At 49.7% G+C, this 21,064-nt stretch overlaps 1 protein-coding gene across 1 annotated transcript in view; it reads right to left on the bottom strand.

Moving 5' to 3' along the window:
* RNF43 (ring finger protein 43) overlaps positions 1–21,064 on the bottom strand; it is a 63,481-nt gene that overhangs the window by 16,304 nt on the left and 26,113 nt on the right. The window contains exon 2 of the mRNA XM_069791567.1: positions 3,129–3,251. Coding sequence (XP_069647668.1) covers positions 3,129–3,251 — 123 coding nt within the window. The remainder of the gene's footprint in view (positions 1–3,128; positions 3,252–21,064) is intronic.

The raw sequence follows: 21,064 nt of genomic DNA, 5'->3' as shown, positions 1-21,064 counted from the left end.
GAAGCTGGAAAAGTGGGATCAGAGGCTCGGGGCAGGGAACAGAGACTGGGGTCCTGCCTGGGATCAAAGGAGCCTCAGTGTTTGCCAGAACCGAAGAAGAAACAGGACTTTCAGGTAGTGACTTCCACCCATTGAAGCCAGTCAAGCTTTGATGAACAATGAACAGCTCTACAAAGATTTTATCCTGCTAAAGACACCAACGATGGGGAAATGAACAACTGACGCTGGACAAGTGACTCTTCCCAACATCTTTCTGATTCCTGTCGCAAAGGACACAACTTTAGTTCAAGCTATTCACAACCTGCTTGCTGCAATCATTTTCTGAGTGCTTGCTGTCTTTGCGTCGGATCTCTTCAGCCACATGGTACAGCTGACCTCCCTCTTTGAGGACTGAAACACTTTTGGTGCAAATATGTATTTACAGGATAATTTAGGAGGTTTCAGCAATCTGTCAACCAGTCTTACAATCAATGGTTCACTCAGAGAAAAAATACGCCAAAAAAACGACAAATGATGCATCAGAAAGAAAAATAAATCACTTTGAATTGATTCCAGAGGTATTTTCCTTGCCTCCCTCTCCCCTTGCAGACCAAACACCTTCCCTACTGGTTTTAGCTTTGGATGCTGAAGCAGTGCTAGAATTTAAGAGAGGAGAAGCAGAAAAGTGCGTCAGGTGGCTGGTGGAGTTATCCTCGTGCTGGGCTGGACAGGGTTGTCTGTGTGCACTGCTTGGCTGGGTGACAGCTAAAGCAGAGGTTATGATAACACTTTGCACATGGCTATTTTTATCATCATTGATACAGCACTGCAATTCAACATGCAAAGCTCTACCACAAGAAACACATGCCAGGAAAACAAGGCTCCTGCTCCAGCGAGCACCAGCCACATCCCACAGCTACATCCGGGCTCTTGAGGGGAAGTGTTGTCCAGGGATTTTGAGGAAGAGATCTGTATGATGTTGGAGGGAAGGAGCTTGGCAGAGCCCTCAGGAAGATGGAGAAGCAGCCAGACAGCAATTGCAGGGGGATGGAGAAACCAAAGTACAAGGCAGGGTCTAGGGATGTGGCCAGCTTAAGGAGCATCTGCCTGTATTTCATGGCTAAACTAGTCCTATTTGGGGGGGAGAAGTGCTGTGAGCCTCCCTGGGTGAGATCTTGGAGCAGGACTACCTTCAGGCAGGATGGTGACCGGTCATGTTCAGCTGGATCTCAAAATCCAGTATTGGGTTCAGCTCTGGTAACAAAGCAATGATGACTAAAGGCCAATGAACTGTCACTCTATCAAGTCATGAGCACGGCAATGAATTGAGGGGTTTATTTGCTTTGGAGGGGTTAGTGGTCCTGGAGAAATGATCAAGGCTAGTGAGGATGACCACAGTGCAGCAATGCACCATGTCTTGCCCTCCCTGTGCAGACCTTCCTCAGCTGATCCCTGGACTCAATAACACACTGGTACTTCCAGTACTGTGATCAGAGACTCAAAGATTAAGGACAAAACTAGCAAACCATTTTTTAAACCTTTTAGGTGCTTAAGTGGAAGATGAGTCTTTGAGGCTGCTCCTTCCTCCTGTTCAACATCCTCCACAGTAGCTGCACTGACCAAACCAGCCATTGCTGCCTCCACCCCCAGCCTCCCCCCCCCCGTAAGATGCAGCAGCCTGGGACCACTATAATGTGATGGTCATGTCTGGGTGGACACTGGAGTGCTGGAGTACCCAGCTGTGCTCCCTAAGGCACCTGCAGAGCCTTTGCTCTCATGTCTGTCACAAGCTGCACTGGGTTTGCTCTTTATCCCACCATCCTCTTGCATCATTAGCACTCACAGGTGGGGCCAGGCCATTTTCCAGATGTGGGTTAACTCATAGCAGATCAATAACTCCAGCACACACAGTGCTGGCTTATGCTAACAGCTGGCATCAGCTCCAGAGCAGCAGCAAACCAAACTTAAGCTTCCACCCTGGCCCAGAAAGGGATAGGCATTGCTGCCTGGCTGCCCACGCAGCTGGCGGGAAGCAGCCCCAAGGTGGCAAATCCTTCACAGCATCACATCCCTTTCCTTGCTTTTGTTGCCACAGCCTCTGCGAAAAAAACCTGCTGTGCAGGAACAAGTGCTTGGTACCAGTTTTGCCTGACCTCTTCAGCCAAGCTGCAGGGAGGACAGAAAAGGACCCTGTCCCCATCCCCAGCATGTCACTACCAGCAGAAAGCAGACAACAGGGGTAGCATCACCTGAATGCAATCCAGTTAAAGCCAAGAGCTAAACATGAAGTTCTTGATTTTGTACAGTGCTTGTGGAAAATAACACAACATTTCATACAGACACAATAAAAGGACCCAGTGAATCACTGAAGAAAAAGCTAAAGTTGTATGGATAAGGCTAACATTATCAGAGACACAAAGATTTTAAGGCTTAAAATGACCCTCATTCCTACCTGACTTCCTTATTACCAGAGAATTGTACCAGTGACCTCAGCTTTTGACGCAGTAACTGCTGTGTCACTAAGGTACCTCTTTCACAGGAGACCTGATCTGAAGACCTCTGAGATGTCCCATCCCTTTGTAGGGTAGATAGTGGCCCATGCTGTTAACGAGTCATGTCCCACCACTAGTTCATCTGGTTTGTGTCTGTCTGAATTGCTCAGCACTGATTCTTCATGTGCCTCATCCAGTGAAGTATTACAGTATTATTTTTGAAGACAGCCACAGAAGATGTTTTCTGTGTCCATGTTTTCCCACAGGACAGAGGACACGGAGAAACATAAATCCTCCCAACAGGCCAGCAAGCAATGGGAGGCTGCAAAACAGGAGGGGCATGAGGCTGCCCGGCAGTAAAGCCTATGGGATGCTGGCGTAAGGTCTGAGCATCCCAGAGCAGTCAGGTTAGGGAAAATCCACACCTTTTAGAAAGCCAGGCAGTCCAGAAGATAAGGAGGGGTGGGTATTGGGGATGGCTGGCACAGCATCTCTCCCAAAGGATGCCTTCTCCCAAGGACCCTGGTCTGTCCTTGTCCTTTTCTCCACCTTCCAACAGCTCTTTCCAACCCTGCTGCCTCCCCCCACTCTTACTCCTTCCTGCACCATGGGTTTCACTTCCCAGGTTGGTGCCACTGGGGGCATTTTTGCACCTACCTTGTTAGCCAGCGATAGGCAGGGGTTGGGATCCCGATCCGGCTGTTCAAGCTTGACGATGGTGATGAATCCCGATTCGGTGTGTTCATCCTCACTGGTGTTGCACAGGGACAATGGGTGGGACTGCAGGACAAAAGCAAAAGCAAACTCAGATCTTGGGGCTCAGCACTGCAAAGGATGACTCAAGCCCACCACAAACTCTGTGCTGTAAGGCCCTGCTCAGAGGGTGTAGGACACCCCTGCGGTGGGCATTACCACCACTGCTACATCCCATGGCCTTGTCTGAGAGTCAGTGAGGCTTTGAATGCCACAAAAAGCAAGTCACTGTCAAAGTTTCAGTCCACCAGGAAAATGTCCCAGAGAAAGGCGGAGTTCCTATCCCAGGCTGCATTCAGGTCTGGCTTTGTCTAAGTCACAGATATTCAAAGCCAGAGCAGCCCATGAGACCACAGCCCTTGACTTCTGGGATGGAGCATCCCACCAGCACAGGTCCAGGTGCTGCAAGGACTGCCAGCATCCTCGGGCCACAGGACTCTCTGCCAGCTCGCTCCCTGCCAGCGCTCTGGGCAAGACGAAGCGACCACAACAAAAACTTCTGGTGCCCTCAAAGATTCAGCACTTCTTGTTTCTCAGCCACCAAACCCAACAACTTTATGATAAATTTGCAGAGGAGAAGCCAAAAGGAGCGAAAAAACTGAAAGCAGGTAGAGAAGTACCAGGAATGAGAAAGGAGAGGAAAAGATCCCAAGAACCACATCCCCAGTGAGTCCTGGAAAAACATTCCTCAGCTTGAGCCAAACCACTGGCAGTGGGGAGCTGAGACAGGATGGGGTCGAGGCACCGGGTCTGGGCACACACCTCTGCAGAGCGTCCTACAGAAGGGGATACAGCGTGCCCCAGCATGTTACAGCTGTGGGGCTGTGGGACTCGCTCCCATCAGTGGCACTTGGTTTGGGTTTCGGTGGTCAAGTCCACTGGAGGCGAGGCTGTCCTGCCACCAGGGCAGAGCTCAGACGGGCAGTCCCTTCTGCCCATGGCCGCACCTCATTCCTGTGCATTCACTGTCATGATGACGTCCACTGAGCACTGCTTGGATCCCTGCCTGGAAAGTGTGGGATTGCCTCTGATTTTTCAATCTAGCAGTAGAGGGATGATGATCTTGTGATGGATGGCAGGAGGTTGAAGGAAACTGCAATTCAGCTGTTATCACCTTACATGAGGCCTCCAAGCTCCTCCTGAAAAAGCTGTCTGGCTTCCTCCTCTATGTCTACCTTGTGGTGTATGAAGCACACAGGTTGTGGTACAGAAGCCTGTAAATACTACGGTTGCTGGACAGCTTTTGTTACTGCATCAGTGTGGGAAACGAGCAAGAAAGCTCATTACAGTCTAAACCAGGAGGATGAGGGCAGGCTTTGTATCTGGTGTCCATCCAGAAGCATGCCCAGAAGGCTTGCCTACCCTGCAGGTAATCCTGCAACAACATCCCAGTGCTGTGCAAAACAGGCTGTTGTCTTGGCAGATTTAAAAACGGGGAGGAATTGTCAGAGCAGACCAAGGGCACTCCTTATCCTCCGTCCGCACTTGGCCCTGTTGCCCCAGGGGCTGCAAGGCAGCGTTGCTCCCATCCTCAGGCTGCTGCATACCCCGGCATGGACCTAGGGCACCCAGAGATGAGTGCTCACCCCTCAGCACAGGGCTGGCAGGAGCTGGGGAATGGGGCAGGCTCAGGAACAGCCAGATGATGTTTCCTCCTCCCTGCCAGCTGCTTACTGCAGAAATCCCACGGCGAGGGCAAGGGAGAATGGGGCTCATTTCACCTAACTTCAGACATGCTGATGTCGCCTTTTATTGTCCGAGCGGGTCACAGGAACAGGTCCTGCAAGGGAGCATGACCCACCTGGGCTGTTTTTAGTCACGTCCTTCAGGAAAAGATGCACCGTGCCCATTTCTCGCTGCTGACAATAAAGGAGCGTAGCCGATTTGCTCAGATGCAGCCATCTGTATGGAAGCTTTTGAAAGCTGAAGGAGACAGGGAGCACCGCTGCTCGCTTGGAGATGAAAAACGGCCTCATTGGCCCTCCTGGGTACGCGGAGAGGAGAGCTCTGCCTGTCGGAGCCTCTGTGGCCGGAGAGGTCGGGGTGGACGGTGCCAAAATTGGCCGGGGCTGCGTGCTCGGGGCTGGTCCAGGTGCAGGTCGGAGCATCCTGCCCTGCGTCTCCCCACCAGCTCCCAGCCCACCGTCCCCGGGGCCAAGAGACGCCGGGCTTCACCCCAACAGCTCCGGCCAAGTCCCGGGGCTGCAGCAGGAGCTGCCACCGCTTGATGGGGCTCTTGGCCGGATCCTGCCCCTCCCCGAGCTCACGGGCTGAGCCCCGGCCGGGGGCCTGGGGGGGGGGCTGCGGGGCACGCCCGGGGCCGCTCCGAGCCCGGCTGCGGCCGCCGAAGACCCCCGGAGGCCGGCTGGAGCCCGGCGGAGGCTCCTGCCGGGGACCAGAGCTCCGTTACTCCCCATCCCCGAGCAGCCCCCCCCCCGGCCCCCCCGTGCTGGCTGCCCGCCTGCGCCTACGCTGAGCCCGCGGGCATCGGGGTTTCCACGGGGGGGGCGTAATTTGCAGAGGTTGCCCCTTTGGTCGCATGGTTATACCCGTTAGAACAGTGCAAGGCACGCTGCTGGCGGCCACGGGGGTGGTTTCGTGCAGCCTGTGCTGTGATACAAGCCGGCACCAATTCCAAACGCACAAGCACCCCGGCACTGCAAAATCAGGAGGCGCTGCAAAATCATAGCGCTGCATTTTGTAGCACTAAGTCTTGGGCTACAAGACAAGAATAGGTCTTACAAAGTCGTGAAAGCCAGTTAAAATGGTGAGGATTAAAAAAAAAACCCCACCAAAAAACCCCAACCAAAACCACAACAAACCCACAACCACAGACATTTGCAAGTTGCCTAGATTTTGAGGTAGGTAACACCTCTAGTCACAAGGGCATAAAGAAATCAAACCCCAGACTCTCACCTAACGCTCAGGAGCTCAGAGACCAAGGTGTAAGAGATGGCACCACCAGTATGAGCCAAGACATAACCTGCTACACTTTAAAATATTGCACAGGGCACCTCAGCACTGATGAACTGCTGTGTGCCTTGGACTGGCAGTCCCTCATCTATCTTTCTCTTGGAGTCTTCCTCTCTAATCCATAGTGATATTAGAAGAAAAATGTCAAAATGCTATATAATTCGGACTTAAAGATGCTAGAGAGAGTGCAATTGTACCGAGCCAAGCACCATAAACTCTAGAAATTCAAGTTTCTGGGGAAGCAATCCAATCTGCTGCAACTTGGGAGCACTCAGGGAAGGGCTCCCAGATAATCCTCGGCTTCACTTGAGCAACAGCAGGCGCTGCCCCCACCAACACGGCATTGAAGTACCTGTGATCCTGCTGGCTTTACCAAGCAATGTCATTACTTTCATACTCTGTTTGCTTCACTGGCTTTTGGTTAATGTATCATTTTAATAATTGCAGAAAAACACAAAACAGGAAATGCAAACAGCATGTCTCATGATACTTCTAATAATTCAGAGATAATCCTCCTGCCGGCATTATCAAGCCGTCACCGGGCTGCTCCCAGAGCCCGGAGGAGCCCAGGCCGCCGGCGCTGGGGAAGAAGTCGCACCTCCCGGCGCTGCTTGGAGCTGTGTCTGACCCTGGGTGGGAATGGCTTGGGGTGCTGTGATGTTCCTGGGGCAGTGACTCTACAGGGCGAGGGACAGTCCTGCATGCTGAGCATGGAGCAGCCTCTCTGTGATGAGGATTGCTGGGCCTGATCGCAGCATTAATGATAAACACTGGGAATAAGAGTAACGAGCTAAGCATCTGCAGCTCCAAATGAGCATGAGGAGCATATATAAAATGCTGGCAGCTGTTCTGGAGGGGGACCCAGTTGATAAATCTGGAAAAGACCTGCCGAGGAATGCACCAAGACCTTCCCTTTGATTATCTATTAAGGCTGGGCACGCTGGTCTTTTCCTCTTTCCCCCTGGGACACCCATGCTCCCTGGCCAAGCAAGGGGCCTTTGCCTCCGGCATTCCTGCCCGGGCACAACTGGACCCACAAAGGGCACGGCAGGCAGCCAAGAGCGCCGGGAGAGCAACAGCCACGCAGGATCCCTGCCAGCTGAGACCCTTCCTCATGTGGGCAGCTGCCCATGGAGCTGTGGCAGACTAGTTGCCCCCTCATTATTCTGTGACGAGCCCCTCATCAGACACTAATCACTTCTGGAGGCTGAGAGTCCAGGTGCCTTCCTGAGCACCCTGTACAAGATGACCAGGGAGCAGCTCAGGAGGATTCTTCTTCGTGCAAGGGACACACGCATCATCCACCCAAGCTACATGCTCCATTCGTCCCTGCTCCAGACCACCTCTTCTCTCTCTTCCTACCATCTTCTCCTCCCATTTGATGCTATACAGGCAACTCCTCAAGCAGCAGCAAAGCAGCAAGAACTGGCTGTTACTGTCTACATCCTGCAATCGCATTTCTTGGCACTTCATGTAAGCGATCATGGTTGCACATCGTGCTCACAGGACAAGAGTAGACTCGAAAAATAATCTAAGGATGATGTGGAAAACCAAGTATTGTGAGATTCCTCAATGGAGAGGACTCATGCCCCAAGAGGTGGCCTTGGCTGCAGAGTCAGGATCCCTCACTCCCTCTCAAACCAGACCTGTGCGTACGTGGCTGTAGATGGGCTCACTGACAGCAGGTGCGACGGGTTTCTGCAGGCAGAGCATCCCCCACTCTGCTGGGCTGGGCACCTCTGTAGCACCAACTGCCACAGCCAAGAAGCCATTTCTTCTTACAGAAAGCCTCTCTGATCTAGTAGACGAAGGACAGGCAAAATCCAGTCACTGGAGAGATGAGGTATGTTCATATCCAAAATAAAAGGAGTTCTTGTACATGTTGCCTAAATCCCATCACGGTCCTGAACCAGCACTCCCCGCTACTGCGGGCTCCTAATCTGCAGAAGGACGTCGACAGGTGTTGACGCTGGATCCCGCAGTGCTGCTCCAGCTGGGGCTTCCCTGTTCGAAGTCGCATCGATGATCTGCCAGACCCTTCTCCCAGGATGATCCCTACCTGGCTCTGTGCTGCTGGGATCCCAGAGGTGGGGTTGGGATTAGCTAGTTCCCTGACAGGGTTTCGACCCAGTCTTGGGCAATTCAGCCCTGCCAGCTCTGCGCATACCCTAGCCTTGGCACTGCCTGTAAGACTGTCAACCAGACTTGTGAACCCCCTGGCTTTGTCACTCCATCTATCCCTGTCACCACATCCCTCCTGTCACCCTTCAGCAGGATGCAGAGCTCCACTGCATCCCTATGGGCTTGCTACCACATTATTTTTTTTCCTGTTTCCTTACCCTATGGGATCTCCTTCTTTTCTACCTTTTCCATCCACACCACCTCTCCTAAAACACTGAATTTCTCTTTTCTAACTTATCCTTGCCATCTTTGCCACTTTATTCCCGCTAGACCCACTATCTTCACACCAACCTGCCCCTCCCACCATGCCAGCACCACTCACAGGTTGTACAGAGCAGCCAGGAGCACCCCTGCAGCAGTGCAGGGGATGTGGAAAGGTCCCGGGGAAAGCCAGGCATAGCGAGGTGCTTGATTCTCACTTGGGGGCTTCATTTAGAAAACAGTCAAAAAAAAAAAAAAATGACCCTGAGAGGTCATCTAGCCCACTTTGCTGCCCGAAGGCAGGATCAGCCAGACCTAAAACATTCCTTGGAGACACTTGCTCAACCTGTTTTCGAGATGTCCAAAACCAGAGACTCCTCACCCACTGCAGGCAAGCCAGGCAGGACTGCCTTCTCCTCCACACCGGAAAGCATTTTCTAAAGCCTGATCTGATTTGGTCTTGCTGCAGTCTAAGCCTATTTATTCTCACTGAATTGACTATGCTCGTGGAAAAGAGAGGATTTGCTCCCCCCACCCCAGAAGCATTTAAACATTTCTGTTCCCCTTTCTGTTCTGAAAGAGTCTTTAGGGACAAGGGCTAAAAAAGGATTTGGAGAAGCTAAGTCCCTCACAGCCTCAGTTTTCTCTGTAAGGGAACTCACAGAGTATTTCACATCCTTCCTTCATGGGGGATGAGTCAAAAGGATTGATTTATTTGAAGTATCCGTAAAAAATTTATAACTAACCAGTAAGGGGTATGGAAAAGAGAGGAAGAGAACAGGACAAGATAGTATTCATCAGAGGGCTCTCAAAAAATAACAGATGAAACTGGTGAACTGTTAACACCAACATATAACTCATCACTAAATTGACCACAATACCAGAAAAATTCCAGGTTGCAAATACCAAGCTGAATTTGAAGAACTTATGAGCGATGTAGGGAAAGGCAGATCGAAAATCCTGGCTTCCCCACCAAAAAAAAAGTGGTAGAAAACTGTACGAGGAAGAGAAAGGAAGAACTAACAGTGCTTTGGAAAAGGAGAGTGATGCTTCACAGTCCCACGGGGTTCCTGAAAACAATCAGTAAGTGTGGGAGTAAAGGTAGTTCAGTTAATGCTGTACACTGGTATCTCCTCTTCTGTTCTCCTACAAGGTCAAGGCTATGGAAGATGACAGAATATCATGCAGTATGACCCAGGGTCATCTCCAGAACTAAGAAGAGGAAAAAAGCAGGTCAGCCTTTACAATGGAGTGAACTTACCAGGACAGTTCCAGAAGTAAACTGTATTGTCCAAATGTTCACAAAGGATTTGGAAAATGAGAGGAATGGTGAAGTGGCCAAGTTTTTCAATAATACATAAATATTCAAGTAGGTAAATATTAAAACTGGCTGCAAAATATAAAAACTGGATACTGAGTGATGGACTGATAAAATATGTTAAAAAAAGCAAATATGAAAAAATATATCTAGCTATTTTACACAGGGGTGAGCTCTAGGTTTGCTGTTAAGAAACAGGAAAGATTTTGGAGTCATGACGGGAAGTTTTATGGAAACTGTTGTTGAATCACCCCAAGCAGTCAAAAGGCAAATAGACTGTTAGGCATTACCGGAAAAAAATTAAAGAAAAAAAAAAAAGAAAGAAAATCTACTAGATAAAGCTGCAGTGTGTCAACATCTTGAATATTACAAGAAGTCCTGCTGACTCCATCTTAAACAGAGGGCACTACTTCTGTACAAGAAGGGATTAAATGAACAAGAATTCTTCAGCTTAGCGGAGATGGCATATGTTAGAGCTATGTAAAATTATGAATAATATGGAGAATTTATGGAACAAAAGACTACAAAGAGCTGTTAAATACAAAGACGTGGACACCAGCTGTCCCTGAGCCCAGCCTGCCAGCAGCCGGGGAGCTGCAGAGGAGCATCACTTGGTATTTGCCCTTTTGCTGCACATTTTGGGGCTGTGCAGGGGAACTGCAGCCACGGGGGTTCTGCCCCGCATCTGGTGCACCTGCGTGGGCACTCCCCAGGCAGCATCACGGGCTGCACACTCACCTTCCCACTGGAAGACATTTCCCACAGATATTTGGGCTAGAAACCAAATAATAGAATAAAGCTGAGATTTGTGGTCAATGCCAGAGAGCCAGGAGAGCTTCTTCCACCCCGTGGGCTCCTGCAGAACCTTAGCAGGGCCAGCCGCTGCCTTACCTATGGGGGACAGCTGTGTGACTTCTGACTGTGACCCAGCACCAGTTCTCCTGCCCTCCTTCCCACAGGCATGCCAGCAGCTGCAAACCCATGCAAGACATTGGGGCAATACTGAAGCGTACAGGGCCTGGAGACATGTGCAGTGATTTTGTTCAGGACAGCAAGCCCTCCCACTGCTGCAGCTCATGCCAGGAGCGTTTTGCATGCAGCATTGATGCCGCAGCCTGCAGCGGATGGAAATGCCACATTGGAAAGGCTCCCTCAAGGTGAGCTACACAACAAAACAGAAAAAAGCCTGCCATCACAAGGAGATAAGCCAGGAGCTTAAGGCACAGAGGCCTTTTGAGGGTACACAGCATCTTGGGCACCACCATGTCATGTCTGCTTGTTGTTCAGAGATGCTCACTCCCCACTGACCTGCTTGCTTCACTCAGTTGTGCCGTGTCTCTGTCACAGAGCATGAGCTCGTGAGGGCAGAATAGTGACATTTCTGTATTTGTGGATATCAATGTCTGGCTTAATACACTCTCTTCCCTGCTGAAATCTGTCAGTGAGGCTCTGAGCTAAATAAATTATATTCCTTCATAGGTTTATATTCCTTCATAGGCTTCAAAAGCACAATTGGAAGTGCTCTACTACCCTCTTCCCCGTCTTTGCTGCTAACAATGACCTTGCTGTGAGAATTATTGGGCAAGATCCTCTCCTGGCATCTATCAGGAGACGGAGATAGGGAACCTGCGATAGGATTGCTGCAGGAAGGAGCAGGGCAGAGGTACCAGCTCTGAAAGCCAGACGTGCACCTGCATGGTGCCCCTCACAGAAGTTTCAGAGCACAGACACGGTCACAACTACTGGCACCAGGGAAACCTCTGGGGACCTCTGCGTGGCTGGGAGGGAACAGGGCACGTGTGCTTCCCCAGTCTTCTCAGTTCCATGCTGCATCACCGAAGCACTGACGGCCCTTAGCAGGCTCAGTCTGCTATGTGGGGAAGTGCTGTGCTCCCACGGCACAGGGCAAGCCCGAGGAATGCTCCTGCCAGCCATGCTGCCCTGCTGGGACACCCCAGTCACCAGATGTTCCTCCCCCGGTCTCCCCCAGTGCTCATGCTGCATGAACATCTTTATTCCCGTACAAGAGAGGCTCTTCCCAGTTTATATTAACACTTCAGCTCTATCAGCTCAACAGAAGCCCCTCTCACTCCACTATGTAGCTGTCGCTCTACTCACAGACAGAGCAGCAGGAATGAGGGGATGCTACCAAGGGTACAGGAGGCCGGCATGCAGCTACAGCAGAGCTGAAAAGCGCTGTGGGATGCTGCTGGAAGGACATAGGAGAATGAGCAGAGATGAGGCAGGGAGATGAAGTGGATATTAACTATGAAGAAAATGGAAACGGCTGGTTGGAAAAGGAAGAGAATGACAGAGTGTTTCAAGGGGCCTGAGGAAAAATTGCAGCTTCCATGACCCCTGGGCATGAAGCTTAGCCACCAGGATATAGGGCTTTTTAATTTGCCTGCATGAAGTTTCAAGAGCTGTTATAACAGCAAACACACCTTACCCACATGTGAGTCACAGACAAACACGTTCACTGATAACAAACACATTATTCTTAGAGAGACTCAGGTCCTATCTCAATCAATGCGCGAATAGCTCAGACAACCATCGGAGTCCCCTGAAGGAGTGGCAAGAAGTGGGAGAGGAGACAAAGGATCTACAAGCTGCCAATGCAATACTCCTATGCTTGTTCCTTTACACGTGCTCATGAGCTTCTCTATCTTTGGCCCATCTCTAGGGTCAGCAGTGCCCGAGGGTTTGATACACCGAACCAGTCCCTAATCAATAACTGCATCTCCTTCTCCTTTTCATTACAAAGCTGGTGAGCAACAAAGAGAAGTGCTGAACCCCAAGAGGGATGTTATTTGATTATCACATGTGCAGAGTTAAATGGTTTAGGTGAGTCACTAAGTCTGGATCTTTTCTGTATAATTACACAAGCATGGCCATGGTGTTGGAGAAAACTCTCACTACACACCTTGCCGTCCTACTGACAGCTCTGCTGAAGTTTGCTCTCCTATGGACAGAGAGGTCCAACACAGGGGGAGCAAGTATCACTTCTCGTAGCATAGCTACCATGGTGATAGTATGGGCCAACAAGGAAATCTTTGGCAAAGTTTCATCACAACGTCTGGTTAAGCTCTCTCTCTCTCTGGTCCACACATCCATTTTGGAACATCAAGGGCAAAGGGAGGTTCTCTGGTCAGCCCTGACTCACACCACTAAAGGAAAGTAAAGGCGAGCTGGCCCAAGTCACGGGAGAACAGCTCACACTCCTGCTGCCTCCAAGCACACTGCAAGCAGTCTGGATTCAAAACCCAGTGAACAGCATCCAACCCATGTTGACCTGCTCATCTCATATAACTTAGAAGGCTCAGCTTGTCCCCACTCTGGGGTCCAATGCCACCGGCAAGCTCCATACTTCAAGGCCCTCTTACACAATGACCTTCTGCACTGTGCTGACAGTCGTTCGGAGGTTAAAACTATTCCACAGAAGTCACGCAAGTCTTCCCCCTCAGCAACAGCTCAGAGCACTGGCAAAACCCAAGCTCTGCAGACAGCATGGCAGCCCAGTGGCATCCTTCCTACCACTCAAAGCACAAAGCTGTATTGTCACTTGGGACCAACTTACGGGTAGCACAGACATACGAGGTCTTCCACAATGGATACGTCAAGCACCTTTATAGGAGACAGCTCTGACCCTAAAAGCAACTCTGCAGTGATGGGCCAGATACAAAGACTCACCCAAATCCAGATCACTTTACCGCCGAGACTGGAGTATCGTTTCCTCAACCAGCAAGTTTCCACAATGAGTTTCAAAGTTAAAGCCCTGAAAGTGGATGCCAGAAAGAGCATCCTTGCTCTTCTAGAAAGGACAGAAGAGATCTAGAAGAGCAAAGAGTGACAAGGAAATTCTCCTTGGGGCAGATTATGCCATAATTTCTTCTGAAGCATCACACATCTCCAGGAGGGCTGAACTGCTCCTGGAAGGAGGCCATAGGGCTCTCCCGAGGTTGACGTGGACTGGGGAATCCTCTAGGACTCTTCTGAAGATGAAGCTCAGCAGCAGTGTTGCCTCCACCATTGCCTGGAGATTGCAGGGCCCTGACGTGGATCTGAACCACCATTGTGGCCATTTCTGGAGAAACCAGCAATGGTGCGGGGAAGCCTTACCTGGTCACAAGTGAAACGTGGGCATTTGCCATGATTGCACATGAACCTGGGAAAAGCTGCAGGCAGGAGATGGGCATGGGGTGGAGGAGTCACCCCTCCTGAGCCTTCCCGACTGGCGCTGCACCCCGGGGGGAACACTGCCTGATCCCCTCCCCCTTGAATATCCCTGGGCTCCACTGCCTCAGCCAGGTGCAGAACAAAAGGAAACTAATGATTTAGTTATTGCTTCAGCGCCGAAGGTTTGAAGGTCAGCCATTGAGCGCGGCGCTCATTGTATGACCAAGCACTGCCTGCACTGCCTGCCCTGCCTGCAGACCTGCAGCTACAGTTGGCTCAGCAGGGGCCAGTACTGTACGGCTGGCTTCTGCGCGGGGAGATGAAAGGCTTTTTTCTAATGTAATAACTGACGGCCTCTTCAGTGCCGTTTGAACTGTTTACAGACTGAGTTAACGATTACAGGCAATGTGTACCTTGGCTGCTGCCCAAAATTCTTACCCGCCCATCAGATATTATCAAAGAGCCCTTCACTGCTGGTCTGGAGTCCTTCCAAAGCACAGCGCCGAAATGCCGGCGTAGAGGAGGGGCCTTCAATGTTCAATCATGAAACACAAGCTAGAAAGTCACAGATCTGCTCTGGCGAGGTGTCCTGGGGACTGGCTGCGGAATCACATAGAGACACAGGAACACCCAAGAGGTTCCTAAAGCCCCTCGTGCCCCAGGGGTCCATGCAGGATGGGCTCTTCCTCACCTAGGGCCTTGCCTGTGCTGACTTCCAGACTTCACTGGAGGACACCACACAGCCCACGAGCTCTGGCTGTCCAGGCTTCCCTCCCTGCACAAGGTCGCTGCCGTCCATACCTTGTTCTTTACACATAGCCTGGGTGGTTGTGTTAATGCTGGTGGTTACACAGCTTAAAGCTACTCCTGCCAAAAGCGTTTTCAACACACTCATGCCTAAGAGTGTGGACAAGAACAAACCAGGTGGTGGGAGATTAGATAAAATCACTTCCATTGTTATTTGTAGCTGGAAAAATGCAGGTGTAGGTATAAGGTCTGGCTAGATTTGGGCTAGAAAACAAGCCCCAGCTCTCTGGGGCAAACTGCACCAAGTCTGGAAATCCCGTTGAAATGAAGGGATGAAATCAAGAACTGGCAAGCTGCTCTAATTACAGCTGAGCAACACAGAGCCACATTCAAGCAGCACTGAGGCTACAGAGCAAACTGCTTCCGAGGCAGGAAATACCGCAGCTGCAGAGGACGGCTTCATCCTACCGGCGGTCCTGCACCCACAGAAACCTGGGGAGGTTTGGTGAGAGCAGAAGGTAACCTTTGCACAGTGCATTGCTCCTGGAAGTTTCTGTCAGAAGCAACTTCCTAAAGACAAGTAGAAAAAAAAAAATTAAAATCTCAATTTCAGACAGAAACATGCCTCATGGACCATCGGTCCCCCTTACCACTGAACTTCAGGCTATAAAATGCTATTTAATACTGTTCACTAGACCATCTGCAGACTGAGCTACCATGGCTTCAAGGTATCTGCAGACCATTGTTAAAAAACCTCTGCTTCAGTCCAGCCCGGGGTTTAAAACTCCCAGCTACAGCAGCAGCCTGAACTGATGCATCCCATGCCTACCAGGAGGCTGCAGCAGTGCTGGTATGCCATCATCCAAAAGCTCTTTGTAGGAAAGGCCAGATAATGAAAGTATGACATTTTCTGTTAAAATTTTGCTCCCATGTTCCCAAAGCGAGGCATTTTGTCCTGCGCAGAAAATGCTAAAGCGTCTCTTTCACAGGCTGACAAGAGATAGAGTTTCCAAGGGATGCTTTCCAGAGAAGGGCTGATGTCTTCACATGGTGGCAATTGTGTGCTTGAAATATGATGTACATCGGCAGGTCCCAGGCATAAAGGTGAAAATTGAATCGCTAAAGGAATAAATTACTTGCTTTTTAATCACGTACCATACTGGCTTCCCACTGTTTTATTGCTCAGATGTAGTTTTTTTAAATAGGGATGAGAGAGTGGCTGGTGAAGGACACAAGTGTCTCTCTTGTTGGATGTTGTAGTATTGCCAGGAGACAGAAATGTAGATGCAAATATATTTGCTGTGATTTGATTCAATAAAACTTGCTAGTACAGTGCAGTACACTACAAAAAATCGGTTCCTCCTACGCTTACTTGCTAAGACATGAGTTCAGGCCCTCTGGGATCCGCAATTCCCTGGCTGCTATCGATGACATCACTGACATCTAAGGAGCTGCAGGAATGCCAAGAATGCAGCTCCGGGCTTCTGGGGATGCTGAGCTCATCGGCTGCTACAGGAGGCACGAAAGATGGGGTGTCTGGGTCGCAGTCCTGGCTCATTTACAGCCTTCCCCTTCCAACGTACGTGTATGTGCTCTTTTTAAGGACACACAACACATGGTCACACAAGGTTGCACCAGTTTAAACAGCAAAGTTGGAATTGTTTGAAAATCTATTTCACCGATGTCTTCAGATGCTGAGCAGAAGCGAGAATTTCAGCACAGGCACATGGGGTCAGACCCTAAATTGACGTAACCCTGTGACCTGTCTCTCATAAGCCAGCAGAAACCACTCAGAGTGATCTTCCACTTTTTATACCTTTCCAGCATTACTGGAGTTACTGATCTAGAGGATGTACCCAGAGCAGGGTAGTTAACAGCCTGAAGGATTTCACAAACATGCCTCATTCCCTTTTTACCCATTTATACTTTCTTCCATAACATCCTCTGCAAATGAACTCCACAAAGGATTTCAGCTAAGTCAATAACTACTTTTTTGACTGAAGATATTCTTACAGGAGACTTCCAAGAGCAATCTCTGTTAGCTCTCAGATGCACCTTTGACTACTACCATCCTTGCTGCATGTAACCAAGCTTGCACCCTGGGGAGTCCAGCCACTGAGGATATCACAGACATTCAAAGAGCTGGACTGGCATGCTGAAAGGAGCTTGAAGCAGGTAAGCATAAAACTCTTCCCCTTAGTTTCAGCCTGTTGGGAGCCTCTGAACACTCCAGCATTCATCACCAAAGGGCATGTCTCCACGTGGAGGTTCTTAGGGATGAGGATGACACAGCTTTTGGCCCAGTACTCAAGAGGCTGAGGCCAAAAAGGTGAAGAAATTTCCGTTTTCAGCCACCTCTGCTGCAGTGTTCAGAGCAGCACGGAGCCGCAAATACACAGGATCAAAGACAAACGGGGCAGAAAGTGAAATAACTTCCCTGCTCAACAGAATGCGATCCAGTAGAAGATTACCTACACACTATCTTTACTTGAGGACACCCAATAATTTAACCAAACATTACTTTAAAATGGTACAGACTGACTGAGCTCTAACAGCTTTTTTCACTCTGCAAAACGGGAAAAGGGAGCCATTCACAGACCATTTGTTTGAGGCAGTGAAAGTAGGTTAGTTGCGACATCACCTTCACTGGAGGATCCAACTCTCATCAACCCGCGTCTCCTCGAGAGGGAACAGAGGTCCAAAAGGAGGATGAGTGCCAAGATAATGAGGACATCTGGAGTCAAAGTAGTTAGGACTAGAAGTTCAGAAAGGAGAAAAGCCCTCCTGCTTACAGGAGGGAAGTCTTTCTCATCTCTGGTTGCTGCACATTAGGAGACATGATGCACAGAGCTGCCAGCCTGACACCTGCCAATTCTGCTTTTTTTTCCTGCTTTTTTCTTAACAACAACGCTGGTCCCTGCTAGAGAAAGGCCACTGGAGAAGACGATTTAGCACTGTCTAGAGCTTCTTATATGGCTGCTCAGTGATAAAACTATGCTACATTGTGTAAAATCAGCCATCTACACCTTGAGTTGACTCATGCAGACTCAGGTTCCTAGGCTTGATTGCCTTTTCTCCTGTTCTGAAGGGTGGAGGTGGTTGTTGCAATCACAGATTCTCCCTCTGTATCTGCTGCTTTTCATCTTGCTGTGCTCCCCCTCACTGAGACAGGATGTCTGATCAAGGGCTTGTTAACACAGTCATGCTGGAAGCACATGGAGAACAGTTTTTTAATGTTGTATCTCATCTCTCCGTGCCATAGGACTCCGTACTTCAGCCCTGATGACCTTTGAAAATGGCAGGTGCCCATCTCGCAGGGAAGGAGAGAGCTTATTCTCACAGTTGGCATCGCCAGAGCCATGCCTGGTCCATGCAACGTGAATTTGCAGCTCCCTTTGCAGAAAGCGAACTCCATACAGCTGTGCCTTGCTGGCATTGACTTTACCACGTGGAAGCTGACTGTCTGCAAACTCTGGAAGGGACAATCCTTCGTTACAGCTCAGTTGATTTCTCCCCCAGTACAATTCACTTGATTTTCCCACCAATACTCCCTAACACTACACTGAACAATGTGCATTTACACTGCCCAATACACCAAGCCCTTGGTTTCCTCATGCAATTTGCATCGCTGTCACTATGTAAGGACAAAAAGCCATTGTAGCCAAAACCTTAGAGCCTGCAGAGCACTGCTTTGATGGTTTCTGTTGTATTAGGAATCAGTGCAGCACTTGAGAACACAGGGATAAATCATTAACAAGTCATTATTGTTCACAGGTATTTTTGGCAGGAAACCACTGAGGTCAACTTGGACAAACTGCTGTGGGGTAGTGGGGGTGGCACTTTTCCTGGAGAAGCATTAAAATCCTTTTCTAACACCAAAAAATAGTCTGGAAGTGACCTTCCTTGCTGAATCTAATCGACACGAAGAGTGCCACAGCCCCTCCTTCCCACTCTTCTTGGCCTGAGCTTTCTTCCCGCATCTGTGATCAAGTCCTTATGTCTGCAAAGCGCCTGCCATTCTTCTGGCACACACAAAATGACAGTGCTGTTAATCACGAGCACCCCTCACAGCGTGGGCAGGCTGACAGCCCAAAAAGTATTTCTCATTTACCAATCCTATAATCCCACAGCTCACATCAATCACTTCTGCTACCGGGGGTTGGGGAATTCCCAAACACTGCTTCTTCTCCTAGAGATCTGTCCAAGGATGACTGTTTCTCATTCTTTGGAAACCTGCAGAGATGCCACTTCTGTACAACTGTATCAACCACCCCTTCCATCCCCAACAAAAATCATCTTCTTAGTGGGCAATACAGTGCTTCTGCTCCTGCAGGGGCATATGTGTGTGCGGGGAGGGGGTATGAATCCATATGCTGTTTGCTCCCATGGCCATCACTGCTGGCAGACAGCTGAGCAACCATCGAGAGCCCTCTCCATGGTTAATATTCTGGAGGCTGATCCGTCCTCACAGCTTCTAGCACTGTCAGACACTCCAGCTCCATGAAATGCTATTTATTCTCGTTGTCATTCAGTTTCCTGCTTCGGTGGCCAGCTGGCCACTGACCTCATTGCTATTTAGCTGTTGTAAATCAAGTGCCAAAGGACACTTTCAGAGCATCATGATGTGGCAATCCCTCTGATTATGTGGATGTGGTCATTTTAAAATTAAGCAAGCAAACAATTCTGACACAAACAGCTCAAAGGCTGTTGTGTGTTGTTCAGTGTGTGCTCCTGGCTAGGAGATACAACATCAAGATGGGGTTGCCTTTAAAGCCCTAAAAATCTCCTACAAAATGCCATGGAGTCGGCCCAGCTGTTCAGACAGTTGTGTGCCCAGCCAGTTCTGGATGGCTTGGTGTTGATTTTTTTTGCTAAGGAAAAGTACTTTCAACTTTGACATTTAAAAACTGCCTTTCATAAGCACAAAAAAATTCCTTTCCAAACTTACCAGCTTCTGGACACATTCATGGAAGCCAAGAAAACCAGTCAGGTAACCGAGTCCAGCTCCTGAGCCCACGCTTCCATTTTTCTCTAAAAAATATTCACTCCACCACCACAGACCCAGGCAGGGACATTTGTATTGCAAAGGGAAGCAAGAGCTGCTTTACAAAAGCCTGAAGTATGGGCAGATAACTCAAAACAGTTTTTCTGCCCAGCCTGAGGTTGCCAACGCCCCCCGACCCCATGAGTCCTGAGAGTGGAGGCTGTGCCTCCACCTGGAGGCCCTTCCTCCTGATGATGTTCCTCAGCAACCTGCCCACTGCCCTGCCCGTCTTCATCCTGAAACCACAGTTGGGCTGTCTGAGCCCCAGCTTTTTCTGAGCTTTGAGAAATTTTTGGTTTAGGAGGCTGAAAACATACATATAATTGCAGCCTGAAAGGGCAAAGAAATGAACAACAGTTACTGGCTTCATGGTAGGACTACGAGACCTGGGCTACAAATGAAGCTGTAATATGCAAAGAAATAGGATTTGGAAACATCTAATATTTCCATCACTTAAGAGGAGACTGCAGGGCATCTCTCTGTGGTAAAAATGGCAAGTTCTCTATCTCCCACTATAAACTGTAATGGCGATGGCAGACAGGTAACTGCTCCAGGAGATGCCGGTGGCAGCTCTGTTTCAGAGCTGGTAGAGTGTGCACGCTGACCACACGTGTTTCACACTCCCGAGGACAGGAATGACATCTGTCCTTCCCAGCTGCAAGGCCAGCTGTGTGCCATGAGCACTCTCCAGTACCTCCACTGGCAGGGACAAACCAAAATCTGCTGGTAACCCATGTCTAGGTGCTGCAGTTCTGAAAACCGTGCACTGCAAAACCCACATAACATGTTATCTTCAAGGAGAAAACTTCCTTCCTTCCCTAGGTTGCCCCACAGCTCTTAAACTTGATGTTGATGAGACCTCCCCAGCCTCTCATGACATCCCACTTCTGCACCTCTGCACGGAAGAGAAGATTCACGACAGGGCTGCCATCAAGTAGGGTTCAGCTAGACTGGTTTTTCCCTGGAATGATGACCAACAGTGTTCAAAGAAAATCCTTCTGAGTTTGACCTGGTTCTATTGACTCTGAGGTACAGCCCAAGCTACAACCAACATTTCAAGGATCTTCATGTGATGGAGCACTCAACGGAGACATTAGAGTCCAGTTACAGAAGCTGCAGGAGTCTTCTCAGCCTACCAGAGCACATACCAGGGATCCCCCAACCCTTTCTTTCTAGGGAGTGTTCCTTTTCTGGCATTTT

This window comes from Haliaeetus albicilla, chromosome 9 (genome assembly GCF_947461875.1).
Source record: "Haliaeetus albicilla chromosome 9, bHalAlb1.1, whole genome shotgun sequence".
NCBI classification, from domain to species: domain Eukaryota; kingdom Metazoa; phylum Chordata; class Aves; order Accipitriformes; family Accipitridae; genus Haliaeetus; species Haliaeetus albicilla.
The sequence above is the reverse complement of the archived record's forward strand: the minus strand, read 5'-3'. Positions and strand labels throughout refer to the sequence as shown.